General features: G+C 47.0%; 1 protein-coding gene across 2 annotated transcripts in view; it reads right to left on the bottom strand.

The window, feature by feature from the left end:
• Positions 1 to 23,653, bottom strand: part of UTP14A (UTP14A small subunit processome component) — a 413,069-nt gene extending 389,416 nt beyond the window's left edge. Inside the window, exons 1-2 of one of the 2 annotated variants that reach the window (XM_078688447.1) lie at positions 23,522 to 23,653; positions 9,775 to 9,856 (exon numbers count right to left, since the gene is read on the bottom strand). In XM_078688447.1, coding sequence (XP_078544573.1) covers positions 9,775 to 9,855 — 81 coding nt within the window. In that variant the 5' untranslated portion in view covers position 9,856; positions 23,522 to 23,653. Of the gene's footprint in view, positions 1 to 9,774; positions 9,857 to 14,561; positions 14,718 to 23,521 lie in introns of those variants that run through there. The other variant, XM_078688446.1, reaches the window with a different exon arrangement.
• Between the last annotated feature and the right edge of the window lie 762 nt (positions 23,654 to 24,415).

The raw sequence follows: 24,415 nt of genomic DNA, 5'->3' as shown, positions 1-24,415 counted from the left end.
GATTCATTCATCTGCTCACGGCGTCCCTCAAGGGTCTATATTGAGCCCTTTGTTGTTCAATATTTACATCAGACCACTTGCTTCTATCGTAGAGGACGCCGGTCTGTCCATATACTCATATGCAGACGACACGCAGATTGTGTTTTCTTTGTCTAGCAGCAGGGCTCAGGACACTTCTGCCCTAAAAATTGGCCTTTCTCGCGTTGCAGCTTGGATGCAAGTCAATCTGCTGAAGCTCAACGGAGAAAAGACTGAGGTTATCATACTAGGCAAACATAAAGATCTGTGGGGCTCTAGACACTGGCCCAGTGACATGGGTCCGCTACCTATCCCCGTGCCGGTTGCTTGTAACCTCGGTTTCCTAATCGACGAGAAACTCTCGATGAGACAGCAGGCAACTAAGGTTGCTGCAATCTGTTTTAATACCTTACGCTGGTTGCAGAAGATCATATGGATGTTGCCTGAGTCCACTCGAAGAACTGTCGTTCAGGCCCTTGTGATGTCCCGTATCGACTATGGCAATGTGCTTTATCTAGGAGCTGATAAAGCTACAATAAATAAACTCCAGGTTGTACAGAACTCAGCCGCCCGCCTTCTGTGCAATGTTCCACGGAGGATGTCCGCAATGCAAGCCCTGCATGACCTTCACTGGTTAAAAATCTCTGATCATGTGGTCTTTAAAACTTTGTGTCTCCTGTTTAAGATTCGTCAGGGTTCTGCCCCCATCTACCTGCACAATCTTGTCCAGCCATATCAGCCTAGTCGCTCTCTTAGGTCATCTAACAATGGCAATTTCGCGATTCCAAGAATTCGACTGGCAAAAATGGGAGGCCGTTCATTCGCACACTTAGGACCGAAGATGTGGAATGCTCTCCCGCTGGCGCTAAAAACAGAAACTAACCTTCTGGTTTTCCGCAAAAAATTGAAGACTTTTCTGTTTTGAGTTTTTGGTTCTGTCCCTCTTTTTCTTCTCCCTCAGCAATTGCTTGTCTTCTTCTTTAGTCTGTCCCTGGCGCCGGGAAACACATTGCGGGTAGCTGTGCGCAATACAAATTCAATAAATAAATAAAATAAAATAAATAAATGATACTCCGCCAAAACCCTCCGCATCCTGAACCCATCGTTGTACTGCACCCAAGCCTCCCTCACCCGGACTGAAGGTGTTCTCTCCTGTGTGCTCCTGCCGTTCCTTCTGTGCATCTCTAACCCCCATACCCTTCTACCTCTTTCTGCACCCAGTCAACCCACACCCACAGGCTTACACCCCCTCTGCGAGTCATGCACACAACCACACCTGGCAAAACATCACCATGCATATCACTCACACGCCACCCAACCTGCTTTTGCCTCAACACCTGTTTGCCAAAAACATCTTAAAAGTTTGAGACCTCTCTTACAGAACCGGTCTCTGGGCCTACACTTCTACACTGACGCCTGGCTGAATCTAGCATCTGCCATGGACATTGCAGTGGGCACCCAATACCCATATGGCTATAAACTGCAAGGCAGGACAGAACTAGAAAACCCAGAAGAGGACTAGCCATCATCTGCAAATAAAAACTCTACTGCTCCATTACTTTTCTGAATACCAGCGACTGCCTAGAACACATCGCCTTCAAACTCAACACCACGATCACCACCGCTCTGGCAGGGACAAGTCTTTACTAGCCGCCTGGACCAAGATCAAACTTCTGCACCTCATTTATCCTACTAGGGACCACAACTTTCCTTCCTTTATTCCTCTTGGGACCTCTATTTTCACCCAGAGGATCGCACAAGCCTCCTGGAACACCTGCGCATATTAGGGCTAACCCAACAAGTGAACGACCCCACTCGGGCATACGCACACCTCCTTGACACTGTACTCACCAGCTTCTGCAACATCATGGTGGACAAGTCGAAGCCCTCACCTGGACAAACCACTACCTCCTTCGCTTCGGCCTGCTCTTGCCCATTCAACACAGAACCAAAAGTATCAAGACCTCCCAGCACAACTGGAAAGGATCCCCAAAGACATCTCAAACACAGCTTTAATATTGAAGCCCTCCCCTCCATATTGCGCTACCACACACTCTCAAAACTTGGATCGCTTCAAGTGCAGACTCCCTAGCACTGCTAAAATCCACCCCCTCAACTCGGTCATACCCACAAGCAAGCTGGTGAACAAATGTCCTCCAACACACCAATTGTCATTGCGAACAGCTGGAACAATAATGGCGCTAAACACACACACTACAACAGAGACAGCAACAATTTAACCCTCTGCATCTACCACCAGAAATTCAGAGCAACCAAGTGCGAGCACTCACCAACCTGATTCAAAACAGCGCAGTCTCATTGAAAGAAATTGTAGCAAATGAATTCACGTGACTGTCAGCTCCACGACCATCTGCCCCTCGCAGAAAATATGCATCTAGCTCTCCCACTACTTTCTCAAAAAAACAACTCCATGTACAACTTTGCACTCCAATCAGACCCCTCCAACCTTGCTATACTCTAGTTCGATAACAAGAACATTCTGGAAACCGCCCTGACGGCCAGCCATCACACCTCTGGAAACCACCAAAACCATGTGCTCCGTCTAATCTGGAGCCCCTTCAGATTCCTACCCTCACTTCATTTTCAACAAAGGACTCAACGCCCTATCCACAGCCCCGACATCAATCCCCAAGGAAGATTTTACTACTGCTACCTTCCCCTTCCCCTGGGACCACATACCCATCTCACCACCCCTGGCAAAATCCTCCCTCTCAGAGGAAACCTAAAACACTCAGGCAAATTTCATAAGTTGCAAGTCTGAGGTCATGAACTGAATGAAAACCAAATGACTCCAACTCAACAAACACCAACAAGATGAAAAGTGGTCCCTCAGAACCATGGGATTGTGATAGACAATCAAATCTCGATGTCCAGCCAGGTCAATAAGGCCACTTCCACCTGCTCCACACCCTCAAGCTCTTCAACTAAGCCTACAGATGGCTCCTGGCCGACACCCAAAGATCTGTCACACAAACCCAGCAGACTGGACCAACGCAACGTCCTTTATGTTGGACTCAACTCTGAACTCCCCAAGAGGCTCAAGGTCATACAGGAAGCAACAACCAGACTCTTTCTTAACTCTGCTCTCGCATATCCAAACATCTCAAGGACCTCAACAGACAGACACACACACAAAGACACACTCACCTCCCCTCCAAAAGCCAGACCCAGCCTACCGCACCACCTGCATTTAGTTCTACACACCAACCAGGCACCACCTGTGAAAACTCAATCATAATGGACAGAGTGGGATGGTCAGATCATTACCTGGTCGAATTTAGAGTCACCCAAGCTAGAAGGACCAGATCCACGCCCATGGAAGAAAGGTGCTTCCTGGGCAGGGATTGGAAGGCCTTTTTGAGGAGGGACAAAATGGCTCGGGTCTTTCACCTAAAGTCTCTTTTTGATCCTAGAAAGTCAGGGATTGAGAATTATACAGCGTTCTGTGAGCAAGTAACCAGTGTAATTGATCAGCTCGCCCCTACTAAGAACATCAGGAAACAGGGAAAATCCTCTGCTCAGTGGTATACTGAGGACTCACAGGCTGGTATGCAAACGGGCTGAAAGACAATGGAGAAGAATTTATGCTAGCAATGATAAAGCTATTTGGAGGGAACACCTAGCTAGGTACAAAAAAGTGATAGTCACCACCAAGGCTGCATATTTTACAGATCTTATCTTAAAGTCTTCCAACAGCACCAAATGTATCTTCAACATACTGAGAGATCTGGCCAACCATGAGTGCACAAGAAATAAGATTGTGCCCTCACAAGAGCTATGTAATGGACTGGCAGCCTTCTTCCAGGAAAAGATAGACAGGATTGTTGAAGGCCTGAAAACAGAAATTCCATTGGGCATCAAAAAAGGGATGAAACAGGAACATACAGTTCAAACGGAACTAGGGATACTGGGTCAGAGTCATGAAGGCATGGGATAACCCTTGACTACTGGGAACTGCCTTCGGCAGAAGAGTTTGTCAGGGTGGCAATGGGGGTCTCCTCTGGCTCACCGCTGGATCCAATCCCTCAAAAACTCTGGAATGAGCTGGGCTCCAAGGTTTTTCCATTGCTTCATCAGCTGTGTAATCAATCTCTCAGCAGTGGAGTGGTTCCATCCTGCTGGAAGGTGGCGGTGGTATCACCCCTCCTCACAAAACCCTCATTGGATCCCCACTGTCTTAAAAATTATAGACCAATCTCCCTATTACCATATCCTGTCAAAATAGGGGAGCACCTGGTGAGCCGAGCGCTCTCCGGCTTTCTGGAAGGTAAAAATAAGCTGGGAGAAGAACAGTTTGGTTTCCGCCCAGGTCGGTTTTCGCCCAGGTCATGGGCCCGGGACAGCACTGGTTACCGTGATGGACAACCTTCTGATGCGGGCGGACAGGGGACAATCTGCGACATTGATCCTGTTGGATCGGTCTGCCGCATTCGACACGGGTAACCATGTCACCTTGCTGACAAGACTGGAAGAAGCGGGGGTGGCAAATATGGCTCTGCGATAGTTTCAGTCCTATATGGCGGATAGACGGCAGGCTGTTGCCTTACCCCCCTTTCAATCAGACTTTACCAACAATGAGCACAGGGTCCCTCAGGGGTCCTCAATTCGCCAGATTTTATTTAATGTCTTTATGCGGCCGCTCATTGATGTCATCAAAGCCTACAATATTAGTGTGGTTACCTATGCCGAGGACACCCAAATGATAGTGTCACTGGAAGGCGACCATGCGGATTCTCAAAAAACATTTCACAAGTGTATGCGGGATATGGTGCTGTGGTTGAGAAACAATGCATTGCAATTTAATAATGATAAAACGGAGATTCTGCACTGTGGGGTGGGCAGAGTTCAGACAGTTTTAGCTTCTGACTTCTGGCCTATCCCTACAGATGCCCCTCTGGTACCCGTGAGCATGGTACGTAATCTGGGGGTCAGCTTTAATGACAAGCTTAATCTGGAATCGCATGTCAACAAAGTAGTCAGGAACTGTTATATGCTCATCAAAGGACTCCGGAAGGCACATCCATTGTTACCTCTTCAGGCCAGAGGTACAGTGGTTAGGAGCGTTGTCCTCAGTCGTCTGGATCACTGTAATGCTTTGCTACTGGAGTCCCCGAGGTATCTGATCTCACAGCTCCAGAGTATCCAGGCAGCAGCAGCAAAGCTTGTCCTAATGAGAACTCGCAGATCATCCACATCCCAGGCACTAGCTGAGCTTCATTGGCTCCCGGGAGATAGAGTTTGGTGTGCCAATGGCCCGTTTATGGAACAGTCTCCCCATGGAATTGAGGCAAATACAGGATCTTTCTTTTCGGAAGAAAGTTAAGAGCTGGCCTTTCCCCAGAGTGTGACCGGCAGTTTCAGCTCTATGTAGCTCACTTGCTATCCTTTTACTGTGTCTCAGCGCCAGGATGCCCGTAGGGTTACACTGCGCTCTATAAATGCGAAATACATACATACATACCACCTCTCAGTTAACCTTTTCCTTGTATATGGCCCCCTTATCCATGTTTTTTTCTAGCTGGTCCCCAAAGCCTAGAGCAACATCCCCTTCCACATCAGAGCCGCCAGCTCCATTGCTCATTTCTGCAAGAAAATGAAAACATGGCTCTTCCAATAAGCTCCACTCAGGGCAACCCCACCCTTCTTAGGCACCAAGATAGCCTCCTGGGTGATATGAGCACCATACAAATAAGTATAACATAAAGAAGACCACGCAATGTTCTGGCTAATTTTTTTTTAGCAGTAAACAACAAAAGGAGGGACTAAGAGCTCATAAAGGTCCAGCACACGTGCTCCTGTGACTTAACTAGTACAACAGGTATGCAAGAAGAGAGGAGGAAGGCAAGAAATAAATGGTTGGGTTGCTGAGGTACCAGATCAGGAGATCGGATTGCTCAGGACTAATGGTCCTCACACACCCAATAGGGCATATCCTCACTGAGCAGGCGCTGCAATGCCCCCCGCCCCCCTCCGAGGCGGGGGGGGGGGCGCTCTTTGCCAGAGATCTTTTTATTGCCAGAGTAACACTCGAGCCTCGTTGACTAAAGCTTCCTAAAAACAATGATTTGGCACCAATCTGCAAAGAGCTAGTGGATGTCTTATGCTCTTATGTCCTCCCAAGTCCTTGACAATCCCCTGAGCGACCACTACGACGACGCGCGTCTTGACCAACATGAGTGCCTGAGCGGGTGCGCTCCTGCAAGAAGCAGCGGGGTGTGGGGGGAGGTGAACTGGGGTAAAGGAAGGATTCTTTGGTTCTTGCTTCCAAACCCATCTTGTTTGTTATTCCTGTCTTTAAGCATCTCCAGAGTTTTTTTTCTGATTCATGATAAAAGCAGGCAACTGCATTTCTTCTGGCACTTTTTATAGTAACACCTTTGCAGCCTCAATTTGTTCCTCTAGTGAGCTGGCATAACGTCAATGGAAAAATTACACCTTATCTTGTCACAGATGAGAACAAAATAGGCAGTGGTAAGATGAACTATGTATAACGCACTTTGACACAACATTCCTACTGTTATATCCCATATCACTTACTTTTGGGTCACTAGTCACTTGGAGGGAATATTAAATACTAAGAAATAAGAAAATGTTGGGAATCTTTGATAGACAGCTAAATAGAGATATCACACTACAACTTGGAGAAAAGACCAAAACACTGTTCATCATCATATTACTGTATTTCGGCCAAGAGGCTACATAAGTACAATATAACAACATCCGGTGTGCATACAAATAGCACAGTTAAAAACAATCAAATAAATACAGCTTTCTAAAAAGATGAAGTTTAAAATACAAAGTAAAAAGGACTGCATGTAAAATCTCAAGTGTAAAAAAGGACAGATAAAAAAAATACAGTGGGTTGTAATGTAGCCAGGCAAGCGAAAGTGCATAATGCTCAACATAAAATATTTCATAATCCATTGAGCAGAGTACATGTTCTTTGCCAAAAAATAACTGCTAATCGGCTGTAAACATTAACTCATGAACATTGACCTTAGGCCACCCATCTCAGGGCCCAGCCTTTAATGCAATAGCACGAAGGGACCAGGCCCACTTTAAATATCTTATAAGAGTAAATACAGTCACTTCAGTTGTGTCAATTTTCATTATGCGTAAAGCTACCGCATATTGTTTGACTCTCAAGTTTCAGCAGAGACAGAGGATCCACTTGGCTCTAGGGGCTTTGTAATTTTGAAAGAACAATAAGAAGTGGACCTCCTGATTCAGCAGTGTTTGGACAAAAAGAGCAGCTCTCAAGTCCTTGCCCACAACGTTCCCACTTTATAGCAGAGGACCTCAGCAGCAATGTGCCAATTCGAAATGATCGAAGGATTTAGCCTCAGCTGGGGTATTCCTATCAAGGAATGATTCAAAGTATGGAGTAGGCTTGTGGCTCAAGAATTTGTTTACCAGCCCTTCAGACTTAGAATCGCGCCACACTCTTTCTAAAACAGAATCCCTGAAATGCTCTTTTATTCATCTGGTTGAGTTCCTATCAAGCATGGAAGGACCATCCCATGTGCTCAATAAGTTTAGATTGTTACAGAAGGATCTTACAGCACTCAGCCAAGGTGTAATGCAATTCTTGTCTAAAGTAATAATCTTCTGCAAGGCCGCTTTATATGGAATCAGCTCTTTGGCTGTCCAGATTCCAGCCCAATAAATCAATGTTTTAAGACAAGCAACATGATCAATTCTTTTCAGGTTTAAGTCCCACCTTAGTAGTGTGCGTGTGTGGGTGGGAGGGGGGGAGGGAGTGAGTACTTGATGGAACATTCACCAGGGACCTTATGAACCTATTTTACATGGTGGAAAGTCTTGTAGTGTCAGCTGAGATCCATATTTCCTCCCATAAAGTGCTCCACCCACCGCTCGGTACACCTCAACAGCTGGGGAAACTGCTCTATTAGAAGTTATTTTGTGTTTCTTAGCAATCACAACTGCCCTATGGGACAAGAGAGTGTTCCTTGTATGTAAATGTAGATCCCAAGTGAGTTTCTCAGAGAGCCGGACTCTCAAGTAGTCAAAGCTCTTCACTTGTTCAATTGGGGATCCTTTAACAGTAAGGTTATTTTTAAATGAACAATGGGAGTTTAGCATCATCAGTTTGGATATCCCTGCGATACTCTCAATATCTCTGCGCCTGCTAAATTTTACAAAGTGATTCAATAAATTTTGCAAGCCCATGGGGGATCTTGAGATTAACAGGGTATCATCTGCAAACAGCAGTACTGGGATACGTATGACAGCCAGCTTTGCGATGTCACGCTGGCAGTTGGACAAATCGTCCACCACTCCATTCATAAACAGAGAAAAGAGGGTGGGAGCCAGTACATCACCTGACAAACAACTGACTCCACAGGAATCTGTGGGGTTAAGCCACCCAGGTAGGTCCACCTCACCTGGGCCCCATCCCTTCCAGCACCTCCCAGAGTGTATGTCTCGGTACTAGGTTGAAAACAGCCCTCATGTCCACAAAGGACGCATACAGATGCTCTTTCCCAATAGCGATGTATTTCCAGCACAGTATCATAAGGCGGAATATGTGGTCCACCTTCCCAGTCTCCTCCCTAAAGCCTGCGTGAACATGTGATATTACATTCTGAGCCGCCATCCGCTTATGGATCCGGATTAGGACTTGTTATTTGTGAATAGGGACTATTATTGCACCTCGCCATGTTTCTGGGATTTCCCCCCAACCCCATGTGAGAAACTGCATTTGTTAACATATTCTAGCAGGGGACCTAGATATTAGGCTGCAAGTGGAATTAATCCATGGGTATACTATCTAGACATGGGGCTCTTTTCTGTTATGAAGGATGGCATCTCTAGTTTCATCCATTGTAAATATTAACATCAATTTTCTCTATTGAGGTTTAGGAAGCATGGAGCCAGAGAGATGGACAATGTAGAAGCATTACTTGAAGTTGGTTTGGCAACCATTTATACCCTTGTTGTACAGAGTTTTAAAGTATTCAACCCAGCATTCTGCTGGGAGAAACACTTCAGGAACAGAGCTCCCACAACCCTTGCCCACCACAGGCAACCTCCAGAAGGTCCTATAGTCATCTTTCCCGAGGGCTTCTAGCATCGTTGACCATTGAGACGCCTCCCAATCTTTTTTTAGCTTTAACCAAACAATGTTCTTACATCCTCCTTGCCAATATTATTTCTCATGTGGAGCCTGCCTTGATAGCAAACCACTGTTCAGATCTTGGAAGCTAAAGCAGAGCTTATTTCTAAGATAGACCACAGATGCACAAACGTGATTTTTCAGGACATGGGTCATCTGGAAACAAATATCCTTCAGTAAAGCCTACTAAGCAAGCATGAACATCAAGAGACTCTGTTGAACTGGAAATAGCAATACAAAAGACCATTGGTTCTAGCTACTGTAGGCAGCCTTTCCAATTTGAATTTAGGATAAGGAACATTCTGGCATTTTATTAACAGAATAAAATGTTACTTTTTCACACATCAAAATAAATCCCATTCTTTCCCATGGCATCCATGGGAGAGATACCTTCAAATAACACCCCAGTTACCAAATTATTCAGTGCTTCCATCTTGAAACATTTGGTATGAAATGTAATTTATTTGCAGACTTTCAAGGAAAAAGTATAGTGGTTTATCGATGATACAGAAGAGTCCATTATTTCAGTTTCCTTACAATTTGTACACACATGGAGCAAAGAGTTGAAATACTACAAATGGGATACACTCATCATTTACCTCATCATCACTAGCGCTCATAACATAGTCTTTAATAAAGAAATCATCTTCTCCATCCCCCATTGGCAATAGTGGGTTCATCCTGAAATGAAAAATAAAAGCATATGTAATACAAAACTGTGAGTGGAACACTCATACACACATCTGGAGACCAGAAACTATTACGGTCTCATATTATAAATCTGAAACAATGGAAGTCATGACACATCATACAAACAACGTAACATAATCTTTGAAAACAAATAGACACAAACATTGTAAAAGGCTCACATCATCATACAGGAAGGTTAAACTATCCCATAAAAGGGGCAAAATATCCAGTGTCAAGTGCAAGAACACATCCAGTGAGTCGTGGGTCCTAGATATCAGCTTTCACAATGAAATCTGGATCACCTCCAGCTCAAAATCTTCTACGTAATGAAGATTTTCTCAGACCTGAAGCAGAGAATCCTAGAATACTTTGACTTCTTGATGCCAGGAGGCAAATGGTTTACACATTTTCTAATTCATTAGGTTTCAAGGAGCAAGAGTCAGGAGAGTGCTGTTGAAATTCTACAATACAATAGCATTTAGTGGTTGGGGTATATGTGACCGGTCAGGGTGCTGCGGTGGTCCATGGCAGAGTACAAAGATATAACAAGCATTTGCAATGCAATAGTTTGAGCTATTGGCATTGTAAATGAGAATGCCTTTTATTTAGGTTTTAAAAACCAAAACATAAATAAAAGCCATTGTCTTTTACAATGCCAATAGCTCAAACTCGAGTAAATGCTAGACCTATTGCATTGCAAATGCTTGTTTGATTTCTTGGTACCCTCTGTCAAACACAGCAACTCTGTCTCAAAATCAATTTATTTGGCATTCTGATAGACACTAACCAAAATCAACTTTATTATACAAATCTCTAAAAAAAACATCAAAAACAAAAGATCTAGATTGACTGAATCGCCATAGGATCCCTTGGTGTGCCTGTATAAAAACATGGCTATACAAGCTGAGCTTAGGGGACTTTTGGTCAAACCCCAATGACATATCGGCTGATGCCATTAGAAAGTTCAAAAAAGCCTATTGAGCTCATGTTTTGGGAGAAAAAAATTAGCAGGACCACTTCGGGCAGTCTGAACGATGATTTTCTTACATTTAAATGTGATTTCGAACCATATCTGGATATGGTTATAAAGCCATTTGCACGAGCACTTTTTATGAAGCTTAGAGTGGGCACATTACCGATAGCTACCTTCACTTGCCGCTGGAAGAAAGAGTAAGGTACATCAAATATGTGCTCCATGGGATGCAAGGCCATTGAGTCCACTGAACAGGTTTTATTTTTTTGTGTGGCATATAAAAAGCAACGGAAGCACTGGATTATACAATTATGCAGAATGTTGGACCTCAAGGACCGTATTACCGCACTTAGAATATGTATTACAGACACGAGTTGGCCAGTTGTCTTTTCAATTGGTACATTCAGACAAGCATATGGTATTTAAGGACAAAGAAAATGTAAAATGACCATAAAAATCTGTCTCCCATGTTGATTTTCTAACTGATTATATTTTTTGCCAAAAGGACTGTAACCTGTTTTTATTACCTTTTAAATTATAGTATTTTTATATGTGAAGATGTGTATTGGTATTTTAGATTATTACCTTTTTTGGTTTTTTTATTAACCGAAATAAAGGACATGATTATAACGGAGCCTCTATACCATTTTTTTGGTGTGGAGTTTTATATGGCGCGAACTAGACCCGTAGGTATCAGAGCACTTTTCATGAGCACCAGTTACGTTACAGACGGACACATTCATTTTTGTTAGGCACAGGGAGATTAAGTGATTTGCCCAGAATCACAGAATGTTGAGCGTCCCTGCTGAAACTCCAACCTGGTTCCCCAGCTCCGAGATCGACCACCCTAGACGTTAGGCCAAATTGTCTCACAAAGGTCGCATAGCCTCTCAAGAGCCTACTGTCTTTTATGTTATATGTTGGTTTAGTAAAAGATATATAACCCATCATGATAGCACTCATCCACAGACCTTGTCGCCAGTAATAAAATGATTATACTTTTCCATTAATAAAATGACAGGCATTCTAGGGACACTTTTGCAGATGTAAATTAATTTCACAATATAAAATTTAGTTCACTGGGGTTAGCACCACTGTTATCCTTTCTTTCTCAAATTGAATTCTACTCCACATCCAACCTTAGTTTTATACACAAACACAATGTTATAATTTCTTGTGGGAACGTTTGAAAAACTCAAATAGGGAGGTTGCGCCCTACCTATTTTTGGATGGCCCATTCTTTCTTTTTCATCAAGCACCCTTCACAGTTGTAGGCTGGATAGACCAATACATTCAGACACCCCAGTTTCTTTTGTTTCAACAAATGTCTTGGAAATGAAGAGTTCATCCAGACGAACCAAACATTAACCAGCAAAACCAAGGAGTTGCAACAGGAGTAGCAGAAATAGTGTAGAGGGAACACAAATAGCATCATTATATGAAGATGTAAGAACTATAAATCCTCACTAACAGCAGGGGCAGACAACAGCGGCCTCCAACAGCAGACTACCACCAGCAGTGAAACACAGGCTCCAACAGTAGACAAACAGATCAGCGGAGTGGCAGAAGCAGCAACCCCAATGAAGAGACGGCACAACAGTCCCCAAGCGGCTATCGTGTCTGTGTCACACAATGAGAGTAGGCCAGAGCTGAGCTCTTCCTTCCTTATAGATTACAGAATGTTGTAGTGATTTATGGTTCTTGGCAGTGTTTGTTGTGTAGAAGATACAATAATGAGCATGTCTACATACTGTAGGCTTATAATCTTGCCATCTTTCAGTAGCAAATGTCTTTTGAACTGCCCTCAGCCAAACGCCAGGCTGAAAATGTGATCACTAATGACTGCAGTACCATGGCGCAGTATAAGGCATTTTCGTTCAGTATTTTGCATGCTATGGGAATTTTGCTTGGTTGTATGTTTCCAAGTTCCATGTTGCTCAGTTTATGTCACCTGGGTGCATAGTGACTTTTGATAAATGTTGAGTGTGTCTCCTTTTCGATAGCAAAAAGTGCCACATGGGGATTGACTAAAAGTCATGCTAATTGTCTAGCAAATGGCACAATACATAGTAGATGATGCCTTCTGCTTTTTGGGGCGGACTTGGCGTGGTAGAGCCTTGGAATTGAAGACAGACAGTGTATTAACTAGAAGGAAAAACGGAGATCACATAATCAGATAAATGGTGCAATTCACAACCAATCTACAGGAGAGCAGGTCTGACTTTACCTTTACCAATGTCATGTCATATTATTCTATGTACACTGCCAACTTATGACTGCCACTTTTTGTGCCAGCAATGTCATGGGCTACTGTATTTTAGACAACCTTTAACCATGCCAACTACAGCCCCTAAGCTTTCTTGCTAGTACCAAATCTATCACTTCCCTGGTACTGTCCCCTTCCCAATTCTTAACCGGGTCAAGTTATGCCATAGTGGCATCAACTGAGTCTACACTGCCTCCAACCACCCACTCCATACCATACACCTGGAACTGGCAGCACATCTCATGAATCGAATATCACCAGCCCACGTTCCTTGGGATAGTTGATGTCATGCCCCGTTTGCCAATTCCATTCATTCGTGCATGTTCTAACCTCATTTAGTGGCTACGCTAGAGAAATCTCATGTGACAACACAATACTGCTAGAAGGCCAGAGTAATAGAAGCACTAAAGTATACAAAAAGGTGATGGATGGAATACCTGATTTAGTACTACTCAGGCCGCAGTTCAGTCCATCATTATTTAGCTTCCATGCCACCTCAGTTTGGAACCAGCCAAATGCCAATCAGTCTTGACCCTGTCCAATGGGAACAGTTCAGCCTGAACTGCAAGGCATCAATAGACAGTTAGTGGAAGCAGCACGCTATTCAACTGCAGTGACAAGCAGCTATGAGGCTCCTAGCACCAGCTCAATCTACACCCCAGTCAGATCGCCCATAATCAATTCAGCGATGCTAGATCATGCCACTGCCCAACAGGACGCCTGCTTGTGTACCACCACCTAGTTTATTGTATGAGAGCAAGTACAATTTCATCCATGCTCCCTGCTTATTGCTGGCAGGGATTCAGTGAAGCCAGTCGTCTTCCTCACGGTGCCAGCTCAGCCAAACACAGTTGTCTGATCTCCATCAAACTACAGTACAATTTTGGATCTGTATTACCGGGGTCACTTCTTCTACTACTCGGCTTTCCTGTGCGAACCTAAACTCATAAGCGGTGCAATACGGAATTGCTTCCATTCAACTAATAAATCTAACATATGCGTTATGTGTTGTAGGTTAAAGGCCAGGGACCGGAATTCATGTCTGTTGTGACACTGGCTGAGGAAGCCACACTAATGCCAACATAGCCCCATTAGCGCAATCCCAAGTGTGTGCCCCTATAGCGCACGTATGACACTCAATTGTATAATGAAATAAATCATCAGCTTCCTACAGTGACCTTTCAAAACATTCATCTAGTTCGCTGCACTTCAGAGCAATTTTGACAACAAAGTCAACGTGCCTTGTTGAGAGTTGTGCCCGCTTCATCATCCTTCCCAGCCCATACGTAAAGAGCACCCGGAGTTTTGGAACGCGTACTGCTGATACTGACTTTTACCCAACAACACGTTGCATTTTTTATATGATCAAGAGCTTTACAACGCATGAAAGGCGCTAGGAGACAAATGGCAAAAGCGGGCTGAAGGAATCACAGACAGGGGTAAGGTTTGCTTCTCACCTGCCGCACACAGCAAGTTTTTCCCACGAGCGGCTTTTTCTGCCCAATGTAAACTTCTGCCGGCGACTCAGCTACCTTAACCCTGAGTCCTGCAGTTTCTTCTCATAGCACTCAAAGCATGTTGCCGTAAAGCAATACACTTCCGCCAGAACGCCCCCGACCGGTTACCCTGGCCACCAGCGCCACCTCTCTTCCCCATGACGAAATGCACTACTCTGCGAGACACAGACGTAGCGAGAGTCAGAGAAACAAAAGAAGGGTTGGTTCCTGCGGCGGAGTTCTTTAACTACTAGAGCGCTAACTTAACATCTGGACTAAACCTCCTTAAGGACCATGCTGCATGAGATTCTAGCTGTAGAATGACACACTTTCGTAAACTGCAGGATTAATGCAGTACTAAGTAAATAAAAATTCGAGTAGATACTTATTGCAGAATTAGAAGGGACTCAGAAATATTTATTGAATTTATTCATTTCCATTCTATTTCTATTTTATTTTAACTGCCATATTTTGTTCTCGTATGTATTCTGCTGTTAGCGCTTTTGACGGAGCGCAAACCAATCTTTGATAGCCATGAAAAAAGAACGCCTACGGCTTGGACAGGGTGGCGGTGTAGTCCCTTGAGAACTTTAGTGCGTCCCACTTGGACCGTCTGCGACATTCTCAGTAACAAGCATTTACAATGCAACGGTTTCGCCTTTGCCAAAGTTAGAGCTATTGGCATTGTAAATGACAAATTGTTTATTTATGTGTTGGTTTTGAAAACAGATAAATAAATGGCATTGTCATTTACAATGTCAATAGCTTAATCTTTCGCAAATGCGAGACCTATTGCATTTCCACCCACACACACACACAGCCACAGGCACACATACAGAGCCACACACACAGAGCCGCCCCCTCACACACACACAGCCCCACACACACAGCCACACACACACACACAACACACAGCCACACACACACACAGCCACACACACACACAGCCACACACACACACAGCCACACACACACAACACACAGCCACACAGCGCCACACACACCACACAGCCACACACACACACACACACAGCCACACACACACACACACAACACACAGTCACACAGCCACACACACACCACACAGCCACACACACACCACACAGCCACACACACACACACACAGAGCCCCCCCACATACACATAGAGCCACACACAGAGCCCCCCCACACACACACACAGAACCCCCCCCCACACACACACACAGAGCCCCCCCCACACACACACACAGAGTCCCCCACACACACACACAACACACAGAGCCCCGATTACATCTGAGAGAAGGATTTGGGAGTCTGCGGGAGGCTGCGCCGCAGATCAAAGGCTAGGTGAGCGCCCGGCCCAGAGGCCATGCAAATGACAGAGGAGCGAGTCTTCCAATGAATATGGCCCCCCCCCCTCCAAACTTCTCTGACAAAAAAAACGTCTAGGCAACGGCAGGCAGACGGGGAGCTCCCCATTCAGGGTTCGGAAACAGTGACATCACAGGGCAAGCGCGGAGACACAAACATGCTGTCAGACACACGTACATGCAATCACACCAAGGCACACACAAGTAGAAACGCCTGCACAACCGCAGGTAGGGGCAAAACTACACCAAAGGCAACAGCACGAAAACACGACCATATCTAAACACACCTAACCGCACTCCCCAGATTACACAAACACACAATCAGAGGCGGAACTAGAGCCAAATTTCGGGGGGCTAAGAAAAAATTTCGGGGGGGGGGGCTGAACCTTTAATCAGTAGGCAGAGTGGAGCTGCAGGGGCTCTTAGAAGGGGTGAAACAACTGCAAGGCCTAATTAACATTCAAATGGTCTTTAAAAGACCTGTGAAACGTTCGGGTGCGGCTCTGTGTGTGCCCGGAACCTGTCTCATCCCGGGCTGCCACACACGACGGGGGGGCTGAAGCCCAGTGAGTCCAATGGGTGTTGCGCGCCAGCACACAATGCACACATGCACGTATCCAAACTTAGGCACATAACCACACGCGTGCGCACAATTGCAAAGACGTCTTTGCCACTTTCATCTAGCAGCCAGGCCATGGATGATGGAAGAATACGTCACCGTGAACATCCATTAGTCTCGAGTAAGGATATCATTCCCCAGTATAATGACCCCCCCCTGACCCCCCCACACACTCTTTCACTCGGGACTGATGTCCTGGCCAGCCCTTCCTCTCCACCATCCCCCGGCGTCCGGACGGGTGCACTGCCCAGTCACCCGAACCTGTGGCTGTAGGATGCTGGGTGCCAGGCTGGCAGTGAGAGAGGTGGGGCCACGTCCGCCCCCACACATGTGAGCTCGCCGCCCACGCCCTGGGGTGTTTTCACACCAGTAGTTGAAGTGGGCTGCAGAGCTGCTTCCCGCTCTGCAGGGTGGTCTCCAGCCACCCTTCTGTCCACCCTTCGTCATCGTGTAAAGCAAACACGTGGTGGCACCGTGCTTGATGACCAAACCGGCCAGAGGCTGCTACCCCTGCGTGGTCGGTGCTTACATCATGTCGTATTCAGACAGGCACACTCCCCAGGTGTTTCACGAGAGTATGTGCTTGTGCAAGAATGATGGCGTCCACTGCAGATCCGAGTGAACTGCTGCGACAATGGATTAAATGCGACTTTCATACCTCTCTTTTCTCCCCTTTCCTCGTCTCTCTTGCTGCTCCAGGTGTGAACTTCACTGTTCTCCCCCCTTCAATTCTTTTCATCTGACCCCCCCTATCCTCCAGGCGGGGCCACGAGTGAGGAACTGGTCTGATGCGGCCACAAGTGAGGGACTGACCTGCAGCGGCCACAAGTGAGGGACTGACCTGCAGCGGCCACGAGTGAGGGACTGGCCAGGCGCAGCCACGAGTGAGGGACTGGCGAGGCGCAGCCACGAGTGAGGGACTGGCCAGGCGCGGCCACGAGTGAGGGACTGGCCAGGCGCGGCCACGAGTGAGGGACTGGCCAGGCGCGGCCACGAGTGAGGGACTGGCCAGGCGCGGCCACGAGTGAGGGACTGGCCAGGCGCGGCCACGAGTGAGGGACTGGCCAGGCGCGGCCACGGGTGAGGGACTGGCCAGGCACGGCCCCGGGTGAGGGACTGGCCTGCAAGCGGCCCCGGGTGAGGGACTGGCCTGCAAGCGGCCCCGGGTGAGGGACTGGCCTGCAAGCGGCCCCGGGTGAGGGACTGGCCTGCAAGCGGCCCCGAGTGAGGGATTAGCCTGGCGCGGCCACGAGTGAGGGATTAGCCTGGCGCGGCCACGAGTGAGGGATTAGCCTGGCGCTGCCGGCCGGTCCCCCTGCAGCAGTCCTCAGTGGGCCTGGGCAGGTCCAGCCCCCACAGCCCTGCAGCCAGGCGGGGGAGAGTGGTTCGGGGTGGCTTACAGACAGAAACTGCAGAACACACGCCGCCAATCTCTCAAAGATTGAGAGTTGAGGTCTGCAGCGAGCTCATCAGCCGGAGACACACACCCTTGCAGTCCGAAGCGGAAGCACCATTAAGGTTCAGTGGAGATCCTTTTCCAGATGCCTTTGTGCTGCATTTGAGGATCCCCTCTCCATAGCAACTGTGAAAACCGCGGAGGCTTTTGTAGTGAAGGTCATCAATCAAGACACGACAATGTAGATTTGCCCATGAGGTATTTATTCCTGTTCATGTCTCAGGAGAAAGGCAACAACCCCAGCCACAGCAGCCGCCACAACCAGTGACAGCTTCCCTCTGTCCCCACGGCGCTCGCCTTGGAACACCGGTCGCGGTGACATTCTAAGTGATGTCACCGCGAGCAGTTCCATTACATGCGGAGCTGCCGGGGGGGGGGGTGGGGGGGGAGGAGTGGAGGATACCACACATCCCCCTTCCCTACGGACTGAGGCATTAGAAATATTTATCAGAAAAAGAATGTACAACAGATTATACATCATCACATACTGCTCCCAACGTCTGGGTGGTCTGGTCACTCTTCGGCTTGTCCTACCAACCGGTTGAGGGACCGCCCTCTGTTCCCTGGGAGAGGGACCCATACTCCCCACAGAGTTGCCTTCGCCCCCACTTCTACTGCGGGAATCTTGCCCGGGGGGGTGATATCTCACTACTCTACCCTGGTTCCAGATCTTCCCTTCCTGGGTCTTTACGGCATTCCTGAACAATTTCGTGATCTTGGTGGGCCTACTGTATCCAGACCACCTTGCCCTACCAGTGGGTGTCCTGATCTTAATATCATCCGCTACTTTGAACCCAGCCTCCTGTGTAGAGTGTAGCCTGTCAAACCTTTCTTTCCTCTCAACCATTGCTTCCCTCTGTCTCTCTAACCCCTTAGCTTCTTTGGAGTGATCAGACCATCCCTTGTGCCAACTCATCCAGCCCGGCGATAGTTTGGTGTTGGGTATACTTGCTCAGAGCAACTCAAACGGGGTGACTCTCGTCGTTTGGTGCTGAGTGAACCTGTACGCTTCTATCCGCCTCCATACTTCTTCCTTCCAGTTCAAACCACTGGTCCTGGCCAACTGAATGCTTTCTTTGAGAGTCTTATTGAAACGCTCGACCATGCCATTGGTCTCAGGGTGATACAGAGCGCAATGTTTATGTGTGATACCCCTCTCCTCAAGGAAGTCTTCCATCTCTTTCGAGCACAGTTGCACCCCATTGTCTGTGAGTAGACTGCTGGGTAATCCCTCCCTAATGAATAAACCTTGAAGGAACTCAATGACTGTCTTCGCCGTGATTTCACTAACAAACTTCCCTTCCGGCCACCTGGAATACAGATCCATGAGCACCAGAATGTACGGCGTGCGCACTTCTCCTGTCAGTGGGCCGATAATGTCCAACGCCAACTCTTCCCAAGGTCCTGATGGTGGTGGCCTGCACACCATTGGGGGCGTAAGTTGTCTCAACACTTTGTCGCTGATGCTGCACGGAATACAGTCTCTCACTTTCCTTTCAATGGCAATGTCCATGTTCGGCCACCAGTAGTCTTCTCTCAGTCTTTGCATGGTCTTTGTGATGCCCAGGTGGCCATCGTGAGCCAAATCCACCAGGTCTTCTCTCACTGCCGCGGGAGGTACCAACCTAGTTCCCCTGAAGAGACATTCGTCGACTACGGACAGCTCATCTTTGACCATCCAGAATGACCGAAGAGCTTCGTCCCGTTTATCTTCAGCTTTCCATCTGTTTTGCACTCTTTTGCACACCTCATCTAGGACTTCGTCATTCTTTTGTGCTCCTTTCCATGTTTCTTCACCTATAGCTCTCTGAATTGTGCACACATTTTCCTTTTGATATTCTTCAATTTCATCTTCCACCTCGTCTTGCGTTTCGTTCACGTCATTAACATCCACCAACCGTGACAAACAATCTGCTGCACAATTGCGTGTTCCAGGGACATACTCAACGCAGAATGTGTATTCCTGAAGGCCTACAACCCAACGTCTGATCCTGCTAGAGATCGCATCCAAACCCTTTCTACCATAAACTTCAACCAATGGCTTGTGATCTGTACGAAGAGTGAATTTTGTTCCCCACAGAAAGTCCCTGAATTTTCCCAGTGCCCAGAATACTGCCAAGGCCTCTTTTTCTATCACAGAGTAATTGCTCTCCGACTTCTGTAAGGATCTTGAGGCGAAGGCTATCGTTTCTTCTCCGTCTGTGCTTACTTGGGTTAGGACCGCCCCTAGTCCTTTTGCGCTTGCGTCGGTTGTGACTACAGTCGCTCGATTGGGAATGAAAGACTTGAGGCTGGGTGCTTCTGCGAGTGCATTCTTCACGTCCTCAAACTCTCTTTGACATTCATCACTCCAGCTGAACACGGTGTCCTTTTTCAACTGCTGTCGCATAGCATAAGTCCTTCCTGCAAAATTCAGTATGAATTTGCTGTAGAACTCCAGCATTCCCATGAATGACTTGATTTCGTCCTTGCTCTTTGGGGGCACCAAGTTTACGATGATGTTCTGGAGCTCAGCTTTCGGACGGATTCCTTCTGCTGTTACCTTATGTCCCAGAAAGTTCAGTTCCCTGCAGCCGAACACACACTTTTCTCTTTTCACGGTTAGTCCTTGCGACCTAAATCTGGCCAGTACTTGTCTCAGTCTATTTTCATGTTCTTCAAGGTTTTTTGCAAACACTAGCACATCGTCCTGGTAGCATAGGACGCCTGGAATCTCTCTCAAGATGTTGCCCATTAGTCTCTGGAATACGGCTGCCGCTGATACCAGACCGAAAGGCATCCACTTGAACTTGAATGCACCCATGGGCGTCACAAATGCTGTGAGTTCTTGTGACTCCTCGTGCAGCTTGATTTGAAAATAAGCTGAGGTAAGGTCAAGTGTGGAGAATACTCTTGCACCCTCTAGCATGCTCATCATCTGAGCGATGTTGGGCAATGGGAAACGGTCGACTACGACCTCTTTGTTTAGGGCCCTAAGATCAATGCACAGCTGGACCGACCCATCCTTTTTCTGGGCTGCTACGATTGGTGCCAGCCATTCTGTCGCTTCCACCGGTTCAATGACTCCTGCTTTGCATAGTTTCTCGAGTTCGGTCTTCACCGCTTCTTGGATGGCAATGGGTAGCTTCCTTACTTTGGCTACTACGGGCTTTGCATTTTCTTTCAGTTTGATCATGTGGCAGTAATTTTTCAAGCACCCAAGTTCTTCCCTAAATACCTCTTTGAACTCTGTCACCAAATCTTCCTTAGACTCCTGCACTACTTGTATTAAGATTTGAGGATTACTATTGGGATTGAGATAGACCCCCAACTCCTTCTGTGCTTGCCAACCCAAAATGTTATCACCAACAGTAGACACATAAACCTTTGACACCGTTGTCCTGTCCCTGTATTCAATTGTGTCCCAGAAATAACCCTTCATAGAGATGGGGCGACCCGCATACCCTCCAGGCCTAACATCCATCCTTCTCACACTAATCCTCCCCTTGGACACCCGTGAACATTCCTTTGCACTGATGATTGTTATTCTTGAACAGGAATCAAACAATGCCTCTATTTCAGTACCTTTTACTTTAATTGTGTCTTTGGGACTGCAGACCTGACCTTCACCAACTTGCACCACTATTTCGTCACATACTGTGTTTGTCCTGTCTCTGCCCTGTCTACTAAAACCCTGTCCACTCCTGCAGTATTGTCTGAAATGGCCTTTCTTTCCGCACTTGTTGCATGTGAATTTGAGGGCAGGGCACTCCTTGTCATTGGCCATGTGCCCCTGCTTCCCACATCTGTAACAGGCACCCTTGAATGACCATCCCATTTTGTTCTCTTTCTGCTCCTTCCCAACTATTTTCTGGCCTTTGATCACAGACACAGCCTCAGACTCAGTCATGACTTCGCTTATTTTGGGCTTGTCTTCGCCTCTTTTCTCACTACTGTCCTGTTTGATTTCACTGACACACTGCAGCATGTGTTCTACCTGTTTTGCAACTATCAAGACCTCCCTCAGAGGTGGGTCATCTTTCAACCACAACTCTTCACGTACTCGTTCCATCCTACACGCTAGCACAAACTGGTCCCTGATCCTCTCCTCACTCGCACCGCCAAACTTGCAAGTCGCAGCTAGCTTTCTTAAGTCAGACACAAAATCTTCAATAGATTCCCCTTCCTTCTGTACTCTTCTCCCAAAATGGTATCTCTCCATTATCGTGCTAGTCTTCGGGAGGTAGTGCAAATCTAATTTATTCAGACTGACTTCCAGCTCATTCAGACCCCTTGCTTCTTGTGCCCCTAGATCTGGGAGGTGATCCAATACTTCTTCCCCCTCTGCTCCTAGGTAGTATGCCAACAGGGCTACCTTTCTTTCTAACCCAAGATTTGGGCCACACACAGTTGCATAATTTAAAACCACTTTTTCCACTTTTTCCATTGAATTGTAGGATCCCCTGGGTTAGTTAGGAAGAAAGGTGGGGGTGTTACACTCTGCATAATTATCCTGTTCCAGGGGCCCCTCCCCGAAAAAAAACACAGTTGTAAACGTGCACTATGGGGATACAGGGGGTGTGGTAAAGTGTGAGCAAACCTGTGTGCAGAAACAGAGTGTTAATGTGTACAGGTCTCAATGCAAATTAGGACGAATAAGCTGGCACTGCAACATTACTGGTGGTGTGTGCAACAACTTTCCTAACCAGTGGGTGGCACTGTGGCGTCAAAGTCAGCTCCCTCAGAGGTGAATTGGTACTTGAAATAGCTGGTCTCTTGTCATTAAACCGAAGGACGTCACCAGTCACAAGACGATCAACACGCTTCACTTCCTTCCCTCACAAAACTATGGGGCTGGTCTAGCAAAGTCTCTTTCCTCGTGGAACAGATGGCAGGAAGATCGCAGGGGAAACGCCTTGCAGTCTACAACTTGCATGGAGGTGAGGTTTATTACTGCGGTTGTATTACGACCAAGATGGGACACCTTTGGCTCACTACCCTTCTTTGGAATCTTAACTGCAAGACTCTTTCGCGCGCTGCTCTGGTCAGCCGTCACCTCACAGTCATCATACCAAAGTCAGAGCATTATTCCCGAGACCCTGTAAGAGTCCGTGTCTCCGCCCGCTGACGCTTTACAGCAGTGGCAGCCGCCCCATCTGGTATTCACGCTGTGACTCACCACAGGTGTATTGTCACGCAGTCACGCGCGTCAGCACCCCTTCTGCTCTTGGTCTGCGTTGTCCGCTAGTGCTCCACAGATACTTCAGTAATTCCGTGCCGTTTAATATTTCCCTGTTCTCGCATACAATACTCTTCACTGAGAGCACGGCACCCCTCGCTTCATTCCTCTGCCGGTCGTCCACACTTATGCGAGATCTGCAACCATGTCACACTCAGCCTGCTCTTCCTGCGCCTCTCAACCTGCTGACTCTTAACGTCAACTTTGCTTATTCCACTTTTCGATGGTCACAGCTGAAGCCTCTCACACATTTCTCTCCCAACTGGTAGTGACTCACCCTTGCTCTATTCCACAAATCGCTCGAGATCGCTTTCCCTTCCGTCTGCCTCCTGTCCTCCTAATAATTCTTTTCGCTCTGTTTCTCGTTCTTACAAGCGTGTTGGGGTCGCTGTCGTAGGTTGATCCTCGTCGCCAGTGTGGTGAAGGTCATCAATCAAGACACGACAATGTAGATTTGCCCATGAGGTATTTATTCCTGTTCATGTCTCAGGAGAAAGGCAACGACCCCAGGCACAGCAGCCGCCACAACCGGTGACAGCTTCACTCTGTCCCCACGGCGCTCACCTTGGAACACTGGTCGCGGTGACATTCTAAGTGATGTCACCGCGAGCAGTTCCATTACATGCGGAGCTGCCGGGGGTGGGGGGGAAAGGAGTGGAGGATACCACAGCTTTCTCCGGCCCAATCACGACCACTGCCATTCCACCATTTCGGGTCACGTTTGCAGATGTTTTGTCAGACTGAGAAGATACCTTTTCGGTTATCTTTCTACCCATGCTCATCGCCTTGCCTCACGCTTTCGGCAAAGGAGGTTCAGACCAACGAACACCGGCCTCCTAAAGACAGATCTGCAGGAATGCAGAGCAAGGTACAAAAGACTCATCGGGAGCACCTAACTAACAACTGATGGGATGGGGGAGGAGTTGTGTTACGGTAAGGTACTGCTAATGCTCACCCATTCACTGCCTTACTTTGAAGTAAAACAAAATCACCAGACGGGGGTCTGGATGCCTAATGCACTGCTCGAATCACTCAAGTGAGTGTAAATCAAAAAGTCTTTTTCCAAAGTTCTATTAACAAATCCCAATGCATTTCGGGCGTAGCAAAAAGCCCTTCATCAGGGGAATCTAAGGCACAATACCGAATATTACTAAAGAGTTTCTTCAATGTG

Source organism: Lissotriton helveticus, chromosome 4_1 (genome assembly GCF_964261635.1).
Source record: "Lissotriton helveticus chromosome 4_1, aLisHel1.1, whole genome shotgun sequence".
Taxonomy (NCBI): Eukaryota; Metazoa; Chordata; class Amphibia; order Caudata; family Salamandridae; genus Lissotriton; species Lissotriton helveticus.
Note: the sequence above shows the minus strand (reverse complement) of the source record. Positions and strands in the feature narration are given on the sequence as shown.